Source organism: Tachyglossus aculeatus, chromosome 4 (genome assembly GCF_015852505.1).
Source record: "Tachyglossus aculeatus isolate mTacAcu1 chromosome 4, mTacAcu1.pri, whole genome shotgun sequence".
NCBI lineage: Eukaryota > Metazoa > Chordata > Mammalia > Monotremata > Tachyglossidae > Tachyglossus > Tachyglossus aculeatus.
This window is the reverse complement of record NC_052069.1, coordinates 115,282,877-115,294,062: the sequence shown is the minus strand read 5'-3', so window position 1 is coordinate 115,294,062 and position 11,186 is coordinate 115,282,877. Positions and strand designations below refer to the sequence as shown.

At 43.2% G+C, this 11,186-nt stretch overlaps 1 protein-coding gene across 1 annotated transcript; it reads left to right on the top strand.

Annotated features, from left to right (window-relative positions):
• The first annotated feature begins 3,071 nt into the window (after positions 1 to 3,071).
• TOR1B (torsin family 1 member B) lies at positions 3,072 to 11,001 on the top strand. Its single transcript, XM_038744624.1, has 5 exons — positions 3,072 to 3,261; positions 5,662 to 5,927; positions 7,490 to 7,665; positions 8,033 to 8,160; positions 8,909 to 11,001. Exons 1-5 carry the CDS (start codon positions 3,084 to 3,086, stop codon positions 9,148 to 9,150), a joined length of 990 nt encoding a protein of 329 aa, XP_038600552.1. The 5' UTR covers positions 3,072 to 3,083; the 3' UTR covers positions 9,151 to 11,001.
• The last annotated feature ends 185 nt before the right edge of the window (positions 11,002 to 11,186 follow it).

Genomic DNA, 11,186 nt, shown 5'->3' with positions numbered 1-11,186 from the left:
AAGTCGCTTCACTTCCCCGTGCCTCAGTTCCCTCATCTGGAAAATGGGGGTGAAAACTGGGAGCCCCACGTGGGACAACCTGATCACCTTGTATCCCCGCCAGCGCTTAACACAGTACTCTTCACAAAGTAAGCGCTTAACAAATACTATTATCATTATTATTATCATTATTATTATCATTGTACAGATACTATCATTATTATTATCATTATCATTATTATTATCCCGGCTCCGCCACTTGTCAGCTGTGTGACTTTGGGCAAGTCGCTTCACTTCCCCTTGCCTCAGTTCGTCAGCTGGAAAATGGGGGTGAAGACTGGGAGCCCCACGTGGGACAATCTGATCACCTTGTATCTCCACCAGCGCTTAGCACAGTACTCTTCACAAAGTAAGCGCTTAATACTATTATTATTATTATTATTATCATTATACAGATACTATCATTATTATTATCATTATTATTATCCCGACTCCGCCGCTTGTCAGCTGTGTGACTTTGGGCAAGTCGTTTCACTTCCCCGTGCCTCAGTTCCCTCATCTGGAAAATGGGGGTGAAGACTGGGAGCCCCACGTGGGACAACCTGATGACCTTGTATCCCAGCGTTTAGAACAGTGCTTTGCACATAGCAAGCGCATAACAAATGCAAAAAAAAAAAGACTGTGAGCCCCACGTGGGACAATCTGATCACTTTGTATCCCCACCAGCTCTTAGCACAGTACTCTTCACAAAGTAAGCGCTTAACAGATACTATCATTAGTATTATCATTATTATTAATCCCGGCTCCGCCACTTGCCAGCTGTGTGACTTTGGGCAAGTCGCTTCACTTCCCCGTGCCTCAGTGCCCTCATCTGGAAAATGGGGGTGAAGACTGTGAGCCCCACGTGGAACAACCTGATCACCTTGTATCCCCCCAGCGCTTAGAACAGTGCTTTCCATATAGTAAGCGCTTAACAAATACAAAAAGAGAAGCAGCGTGGCTCAGTGAAAAGAGCCCGGGCTTTGGAGTCAGAGTTCATGGGTTCAAATCCCGGCTCCGCCAACTGTCAGCTGCGTGACTAGTCACTTCACTTCTCTGTGCCTCAGTTCCCTCATCTGTAAAATGGGGATTAAGACTGTGAGCCCCATGTGGGACAACCCAATCACCTTGTAATTTCCCCAGCGCTTAGAACAGTGCTTTGCACATAGTAAGCGCTTAATAAATGCAAATTAAAAAAAAAAAAGACTGTGAGCCCCACGTGGGACAACCTGATCACCTTGTATCCCCCCCAGCGCTAAGAGCAGTGCTTTGCACATAGTAAGCGCTTAACAAATACAAAAAAAAAAGGACTGTGAGCCCCACGTGGGACAATCTGATCACTTTGTATCCCCACCAGCGCTTAACACAGTACTCTTCACAAAGTAAGCGCTTAACAGATAATATTATTAGTATCATCATTATCATTGTTATTAATCCCCGCTCCGCCACTTGTCAGCTGAGTGACTTTGGGCAAGTCGCTTCACTTACCCGTGCCTCAGTTCCCTCATCTGGAAAATGGGGGTGAAGACTGGGAGCCCCACGTGGGACAACCTGATCACCTTGTATCCCCACCAGCGCTTAGCACAGTACTCTTCACAAAGTAAGCGCTTAAAAGATACTATTATTATTATCATTATTATTAATCCCGGCTCCGCCACTTGTCAGCTGTGTGACTGTGGGCAAGTCGCTTCACTTCCCCGTGCTTCAGTTCCCTACCTGTATATATGTATATATGTTTGTACGTATTTATTGCTCTATTTATTTATTTATTTTATTTGTACATATTTATTCTATTTATTTTATTTCGTTAATATGTTTTGTTTTGTTCTCTGTCTCCCCCTTCTAGACTGTGAGCCCACTGTTGGGTAGGGACCGTCTCTATATGTTGCCAACTTGGACTTCCCAAGCGATTAGTACAGTGCTCTGCACACAGTAAGCGCTCAAAAAATACGATTGAATGAATGAATGAATGAATGAATGAATGAATCTGGAAAATGGGGGTGAAGACTGTGAGCCCCACGTGGGACAATCTGATCACTTTGTATCCCCACCAGCGCCTAGCACAGTACTCTTCACAAAGTAAGCGCTTAACAAATACTATTATTATTATTATCATTATTATTAATCCCGGCTCCGCCACTTGTCAGCTGTGAGACTTTGGGCAAGTCGCTTCACTTCCCCGTGCCTCAGTTTCCTACCTGTATATATGTATATATGTTTGTACGTATTCATTACTCCATTTATTTTATTTGTATATATTTATTCTATTTTATTTTGTTAATATGTTTTGTTTTGTTCTCTGTCTCCCCCTTCTAGACTATGAGCCCATTGTTGAGTAGGGACCGTCTCTATATGTTGCCAACTTGTACTTCCCAAGCGACTAGTCCAGTGCTCTGCACACAGTAAGCGCTCAATAAATACAATTGAATGAATACTATTATTATTATTATCATTATCATTATTATTAATCCTGGCTCCACCACTTGTCAGCTGTGTGACTTTGGGCAAGTGGCTTCACTTCCCCGTGCCTCAGCCCCCTCATCTGGAAAATGGGGGTGAAGACTGGGAGCCCCACGTGGGACAACCTGATCACCTTGTATCCCCACCAGCGCTTAGCACAGTACTCTTCACAAAGTAAGCGCTTAACAAATACTATTATTATTATTATCATCATTATACAGATACTATCATTATTATTATCCCAGCCCCGCCACTTGTCAGCTGTGTGACTTTGGGCAAGTGGCTTCACTTCCCCATGCCTCAGCCCCCTCATCTGGAAAACGGGGGTGAAGACTAAGGCAACCTGATGACCTTGTATCCCAGCGCCTAGAACAGTGTTTAGCACATAGTAAGCGCTTAATAGACTCCAGTATTATCATTATTATTATCTCTGCCTATCGCTCCCTGCCTCCGTCCCTGTCAGCGCTTGGTTTAGATGGCGGAAGGGAGTGCCAGGCCTAGTTCTGCCCCCTCCCAAGATGGCGGCGGGAGGGGAAGCCGGAAGTGACGCGCATCATGGCGGCTGGCCGGGCCTGGTGGGCCAAGGTGGGCGCTTTTAGGCCGCCATGCTGCCCATCTTACTGCTGCTGCTGGTCCTGGGCGAGCCGGCCCAGCCTTTCGAGCCCATCAGCCTGGGCATCGCCATCGGGGCGGCCTCGGCCCTCACCGGCTACCTGTCCTACCCGGATTTGTACTGCCATTTCGTGGAGTGCTGCCGCGACCAGCGCCCGCTCAACGCCTCGGGTAAATAATCACCATCATCATCGTGGTATTTATTAAGCGCTTACTATGTGCAAAGCACTGTTTTAAGCGCCGGGGAGGTTACAAGGTGATCAGGTTGGCCCACGGGGGGCTCGCAGTCTTCATCCCCGTTTTACTGATGAGGGAACTGAGGCCCAGAGGAGTGAAGTTGCTTGCCCAAAGTCACCCAGCTGACAAGTGGTGGAGGCGGGATTTGAACCCATGACCTTTCATCCCCGTTTTACTGATAATAATGATAGCATTTATTGAGCGCTTACTATGTGCAAAGCACTGTTTTAAGCGCTAGGGAGGTTACAAGGTGATCAGGTTGGCCCACGGGGGGCTCACAGTCTTCATCCCCGTTTTACTGATAATAATAATGATAGCATTTATTAAGCGCTTACTATGTGCAAAGCACTGTTCTAAGCGCTGGGGAGGTTACAAGGCGATTAGGTTGGCCCACGGGGGGCTCACAGTCCTCATCCCCGTTTTACTGATGAGGGAACTGAGGCCCAGAGGAGTGAAGTTGTTTGCCCAAAGTCACCCAGCTGACAAGTGGTGGAGGTGGGATTTGAACCCATGACCTTTCATCCCCGTTTTACTGATAATAATAATGATAGCATTAAGCGCTTACTATGTGCAAAGCACTGTTTTAAGCGCTAGGGAGGTTACAAGGTGATCAGGTTGGCCCACGGGGGGCGCACAGTCTTCATCCCCGTTTTACTGATAATAATAATGATAGCATTTATTAAGCGCTTACTGTGTGCAAAGCACTGTTCTAAGGGCTGGGGAGGTTACAAGGCGATCAGGTTGGCCACGGGGGGCTCACAGTCTTCATCCCCGTTTTACTGATGAGGGAACTGAGGCGGGCAAGTGGCAGATCCAGAATTAGAGCCCAGGTCATACTTGCTTCTCTTATTGTAAGCGCTTAACAAATGCCATCATTATTATTGTGTTATTTTGGCAGTATTTGGCCCTGGATTTACCTGTCAATCGAAAAAGAAATGGGAAAGTTAGCTTAAAAGGCTGCTAAAAAGTTTCATTTGAGGCTCTCTTATTGCGTTATTTTGACAATATTTGGCCCTGGATTTAACTGTCAAACTAAAAAGAAATGGGAAAGTTAGCTTAAAAGGCTGCTAAAAAGTTTTATTTGAGGTTCTCTTATTGTGTTATTTTGGCAATATTTGGCTCTGGATTCAACTGTCAAATGAAAAAGAAATGGGAAAGTTAGCTTAAAAGGCTGCTAAAAAGTTTTATTTGAGGTTCTCTTATTGTGTTATTTTGGCAATATTTGGCCCTGGATTTAACTGTCAAAACGAAAAAGAAATGGGAAAGTTAGCTTAAAAGGCTGCTAAAAAGTTTTATTCAAGGCTGAGTTGAGAATGGTAAATGGGTGTTAATAACGAAATGCTTCAAAAGCCATTCCCCCCCCCCCCCCCAAAAAAAACCACAAAAAAACACAGAAGTAGAGCAACAAATTTGTGAAAAATTACATCAGGTTGGAGGGAGGTGGGAAAGGCGATGGAGACCTTTGCAAAAGCGCTGCGTGTGATGTTTAGACATCTCACAGAGTTTTTCAAACACGTTATCATCAATCGTATTTATTGAGTGCTTACTATGTGCAGAGCACTGTACTAAGCGCTTAGCACTGTACTAAAACCCGTTTGTGTCTTTTGCTGTAGGGCACACCCAACCTTAGTGTAAAATACCTTTCTTTCATTCACTCAATCGTATTTATTTAGTGCTTACTGTGTGCAGAGCACTGTACTAAGCGCTTGGGAAGTACAAGTTGGCAACATATAGAGACGGTCCCTACACAACAGTGGGCTCACAGTCTAGAAGGGGGAGACGGAGAACAAAACAAAACATATTAACAAAATGAAATAAATAGAATAAATATGTACAAATAAAATAAATGGAGTAATAAATATGCACAAACATATATACATACATACAGGTGCTGTGGGGAGGGGAAGGAGGTAAGACTGGGGGAATGGGGAGGGGGAGGAGGGGGAGAATGGTAAATGGGTATTAATAAAGAAATGCTTCAAAAGCCATTTTACCCCCCAAAAAACCCACAAAAAAACACGGAAGCCGAGCAACAAATTTGTGAAAAATTACATCAGGTTGGAGGGAGGTGGGAAAGGCGATGGAGACCTTTGCAAAGTGCTGCATGTGATGTTGAAGTCTCACAGAGTTTTTCGAACACGTTATAAAACCCATTTGTGTCTTTCGCTGTAGGGCATGCCCAACCTTAGTGTAAAATACCTGCTTCCTTCAAGTCGTGAAAAATAAGATTTGACAATTTAGCTTTTCTGCGAACCCAGAGTGGAAACCAGTCCAATTGCACCAGCCGCGGTTAATGTTTGTCTTCTTTTTTCTTCCCTGGGGTAATTTGCTCAGCATTGAAATCAGACCTGGAGGAAAGGCTATTTGGACAGCATCTTGCCAAGGAAGTGATTCACAAAGCACTCAGTGGATTCAGGAACAACAAGAACCCCAAGAAACCACTGACCCTTTCTCTGCATGGCTGGGCCGGCACCGGCAAGAACTTTGTTAGTCAAATTGTGGCTGAAAACCTTCATTCGAAAGGGTTGAAGAGCAATTTTGTCCACTTATTTGTGTCCACTCTTCACTTCCCTCATGAGCAGCAGATGAAACTATATCAGGCAAGAGAAACAACTTCTGACTGATTTTACAGATTACTGAACCTGGAACTCGAGGCATGAAAAATCACCGCTTCACTTCTCTATTCTTTGTACCCAGTTATTCTTGAGCCCTGTCAAAAAATCTGCATTTCCTGACGATCATATTCCCTCAGTAATAATAATAGTAATGGTATTTGTTAAGCGATTGCTATGTACAAAGCACTGCTCTAAGCGCTGGGGGGATACAAGGTGATCAGGTTGTCCCACGTGGGGCTCACAATCTTAATCCCCATTTTACAGATGAGGTAACTGAGGCCCAGAGAAGCAAGGTGATTTACCCAAAATCACGAAGCCGACAAGTGGCCTTGTCGGGATTAGAACCCTCGCCCTCTGACTCCGAAGCCCGTGCTCTAGCCACTGAGCCACGCTGCTTTTTAAAATAGAGTAGGTCCATCCTTTCCTGGTTTGTACACAGGAGAGGCTTGGTGATAAAAGATCTTAGGGTTTGGTTCCCCTCTCTTAGTGACACTCCTTAATTTTGGGGGAAAATCCTGTAGAATATATCTAAATTTGGTGTATTTTGACCAGGATAGAATTGACTGGTGTGACTAGAAATGTCATGAACAAGGTCTTTTATAAAATGCGATTTAAAAGAGGTGATAATTTGGGCACGTAAATATAAACATGTAAAAGGAGGTCTTATAAGAAAAAGAAACCTAACTGAAAAAGGAAGTGCAACTGGAAAGTATTTGCTGCAATCTTCTTGGGGAAATTGAAACTTAAGGAATAGGAAGAGAGACAATTGGGCAGTTTCTTCCATCCTTTCCTTCTTCTGAAATATTTTCAAGGGCTTCACTGTATTGGTTCCTTTGATACAGCCTGTGACAGCTTCTTGTGGATGGATAATTTTCTTGGTAATTTACAAGTAAACTGGGGCAGGAACAAAAGCATTTTACTCTGAATAATTTACATTCAAAGGATCAATTTGTGATTTCCCTGAGATTCATGAAATCAGTGGAAACTACCATGGGCTATTGAATTTGTCTGCTTCATATTTAACTCATGCCTTTATGAAATAGTCTAATAAGAGTTTCCAGTTGGTGAGTTGTGAATGGTTGTGGTCCACTTATACTTAGTAATAATGGTGTTTGTGTCCACCCCAGCACTTAGTATAATGCCTGGCACATAGTAAGCGCTTATCAAATACCATTATTATTAGAACAGTGGAAGAAATTGATTCACACTTTAAATTTCCTTGTTCCACATAAAGGAAAAGCTTTAGACTTGAGAACTATTTTAAAATTGAGCGCCCTTCTTTCTTCACCTGTTTTCTCTTCCCTGGAAGGGGGATGCTAATTGCTGCCATTTTAGAAGTGAAAAGTACCATTTGCACCCAAGTAAAAGGGGAAAGACTTTTGGAAAGTGTCAAGCCTGAGTACCCCAGGCAGGAAAAGATAACAAAGGCGTCTTTAATTTTTGCCAGAGCTTCTTGCAAAAAACCCTAGAACCGCCTCTTCATCTTCCTGAACGTGAGAAGCAGTGGGGAGGGCTCCCTGTCATCTGGGATTTTTCTCTTGGTCCAGGATCAGTTGCGGAAGTGGATTCGGGGCAACGTGAGCACATGCGCGAGCTCCGTCTTCATATTTGACGAGATGGATAAATTGCACCCTGGGCTCATAGACGCCATCAAGCCATTTCTAGACTACTATGAGCAAATTGACGGAGTCTCCTACCAGAAAGCCATCTTCATCTTCCTCAGGTTAGCAGGTCGGGGGGAGATCTTCGTGGTTTTCAAAGACGGTACATGGGAGGGATTCTTGAGAGATACAGTGGATACGTGAACAGGAGGCTCTGTTTAGGGGTGGTTCTGGTTAAAAAAAAAAAAAAAAAGGGCCCTTTATTCTTCATTTTAGATTGTAACAGTCTTTTCACAGATTAGGCAAATGAAGAGAAAAAGTGAAAAGATAAGGCTGTGGGTCATAATTCTTGAAGTCATTTTCATCCACTCTTTAAAATTTCAGACTTTTTAGCATTCCTGAAAAAGGAATAGGTTATAACACTGATTTTTGTACTGGAAAATCTTTTTGAAGATTGAGTTTTCAACCCTTTTTCGACTTCCAACTCAGCAATGCAGGTGGTGATCTCATAACCAAAGTGGCTCTCGACTTTTGGAAATCAGGGAAGAAGAGGGAAGAAATTCAGTTGAAAGACCTGGAACCTGTGTTATCCGTGGGAGTTTTCAATAATAAACACAGTGAGTAGATTCAGAGAGGTGAATCCCGTGATTTTTCCACCAGAGGTTCTTCTCTCCCGCACTATAAATCCCCTGTGAAGACAGAGCTGGGCGTCTATATGGCTTTGCTAAGGGGCTGGGCTTTTATTTGTAACTTTTGGGTTTTATAGGCTGTGGGCTCCATCTTCTATCTGGAAATAAAAACTTAGATCTGAAGAGTGAAACTTGCAATCTTCAGTGTGATTTGGAAAAGCAGCCTGGCCTAGTTGAGAGAATTATAGGCCTGGGAGTTAGAAAGACCCGGGTTCTAATCCCTGCTCTGCTGTTTGCTGTGTGACCTTGGGCAAGTTGCTTCACTTCTCTGTGCCTCATCTGTAAAATGAGCACTATGTGGGACAGAGACTGTGTCCAACCTGATTACCTTCTACCTACCTCAGGGTTTAACGTAGTGCCTGGCACGTAATAAGCCCATAACAAGTATCGTGATTATTATTGTTATTATTTATTTACCCCAGCATTTAGTACAGTGACTGGCACTTAATACCATAAAAAAAATCACTTCACATCTGACCAAAATAGCCAGTTGTATTCCGTGATTAATTTATGGATGCTGTAGGATTGTGGTATTCCTTTCTCTGTTTCCAGAGAATGTCATTAACACCTCCCACTGTTCAGTAGAACTGTGTTTACCTAAAAACTGGGGGAGCTTTAGTGTAGTTTACGCCATTTTGTGATTGCTAACCTAACCATGTTTTTATTTGCCTCACAGGTGGCTTATGGCACAGTGGCCTAATAGACAGAAACCTCATTGATTACTTTGTCCCGTTTCTGCCCCTGGAGTACAGACATGTGAAAATGTGTGTGAGAGCGGAAATGAAGTCCCGCGGCTACAGCGTGGATGAAGAAATCGTCTCAAGAGTGGCGGACGAGATGACCTTCTTCCCGAAAGATGAGAAAATCTATTCGGACAAAGGCTGCAAAACCGTGCAAACTAGGCTGGATTTTCACTGAATTTTTAAAACACTTTTTTTTAACCAAATGGCAGAGCTAAACGAAGGTCCGGACAAACACCTTTACCCTTCCGAAGCACTTCTTGAGACCATTTCTGGAGCATATGCGTTTGCACGATTTACCTTTGGGAAGTGCAAGAACATGGGCAGTGTGATCGGAGAGTTTTCCGTTCGTGAAAGGACTCCAATCCAACCGTTCCTATTTCAGCGGGAGAAGGATTCTAACAATTTTTTGAGCGCCACACTCGTTGATGGCCTCAGCTATTGCCACTAAAGGGCACCTTAGTAGTTTACCCGAGAGGTTCGCTAACCTCAAAGCACCTGTATATTAGAATTGTTTTAAGCTTTTTAATTGAAAGGGTTTGTTTGAACCTGCTTCCCCAACCAGGCTACCATTAGCACTTTGTTGGCTTTGTGGGACAATTGTAGACAGGATTTTCCTGGTCTTTTATTTGTTCTATTCACCCCAAACTCCTATTGCTGTTAAATCCAGATTGGGGCACTCTGAAGTTGGGAGTTTAGCTACTATATCGGTATCTGGCCTCACGGACCTGAGTCTCTTGACTTGAAAGGGGACGTTGAGAATGGATTGTCACTGCTCTGCAGGTCGGCAGCAGGATTAACTTGCCATAGAGAACCCTGTAGAGGCCAAACTCAGCCCTCCCCCACCCCCCATTATCATGCAGGTCTCCATCCATGCTCAAGGACAAATTGGGGCCACCGCAAAGTTGAACCCTCCCTTTCAGACCATTTCCGATTGGTAAGCTGTGCGTCCAAGGCTGGAGCAGTAGAAAACACTACTGAAAAGACACAGTAGCGCGACTCTAAAGGCTGCATCTGAATTGCATCTGATTTGAACTACAGCTTTGGGGGCGTCCAGTTGTGGGGGAGACTAACCTCTCCCACTCAACATGGGAGGACAAGCTATTCCTATTTGGTCAATTTTGCCCATTTCAGCGATGCGGTGGTAATTTTTTTACCAGCCTATTACCGGCATCCCGATCTCTCCCTCCTTCCTGTTCTGATTTATACATTCTACCTCCGAACTTCAAGCCACATACCCATAGTCTTTACCCAAGAGAAATCAAAATGAGTGCAGTGGATTTGAAATTAGGTCACTACTCGCTGGAGAAACATTTCTGACTGTTACTATTTACATAGGAATGTTTTTGTTTGCCTCACCAATCTAGTAGGAAATCCATGGATCTTGCTCATTCATAGTAGTTGACTTGTGCTTTGAGTGTTGCTTAAAGCCAGATTGCTACACAGCTGAAATATGGATATTTTTAGGGTGTATTTTTGATACTGTTTTATAAATTTATGTAGACATTAGAATACTGCTAATTTTAAGCAAGGGAGAACTGAGAGATGAAGTAACATCTCCTACAGTTAAATTAAAAAAAACAAAACACTTGATTTTTATTTTTGGCTTGCCCTCCAGAATGACAGAACACTTGTAGATTGAATATGGTCAGTTTGGAGCTTCTGCCAGTTTCCAGAATAAACTAAAGAACTGGGGCTGATAGAATTTCAGTGCCTGTCCTTGGGAAATAAACCTTAGATTCCTGTGAATGGTACTATAGTTGCAGTGCAACTGGGGCCTTACTTTGGAAATGTGGAATCTTTTTGGAGTTACTGCAAAAACATTCCTAGACTTTAAAGACCGTGAAAACTTGCTTGTAAAATCATCAAACCAGTCTAAGGGCTTTTTTATGTTTGCATATATAAAATCTTGTAAATTGGAGAAATTGGTAACATCTATTTTTAAATGTTGTACGATTGGTCACAATAGCAAGGTTTTCCGTATTTACTAATGACGCAATAAACTAAACTCCACACATGAGTAACCTTAGCCCTTTGGACTGTTGCTTTTGATTTGGAACTTGAAATATCTTATGGGTAAAGGTTTTTCCACAAGGGTTTGAACATCGCTTCACAAGATGAGAACTAAATCATAAATTATTCAAATGATAAGTTCGATCACTTAAGATGTAAAATCTTTCTGCAGTTTAACAATAAAATCCGCTGAAAGGCACT

Coding starts and splice junctions, on each gene's coding strand:
- TOR1B (XM_038744624.1), top strand. CDS start 3,084: ATGCTGCCCATCTTACTGCTGCTGCTGGTCCTGGGCGAGCCGGCCCAG. Junction 7,666..8,032: donor GCCATCTTCATCTTCCTCAG/GTTAGCAGGTCG, acceptor CTTCCAACTCAG/CAATGCAGGTGGTGATCTCA. Junction 8,161..8,908: donor AGTTTTCAATAATAAACACA/GTGAGTAGATTC, acceptor TTTGCCTCACAG/GTGGCTTATGGCACAGTGGC.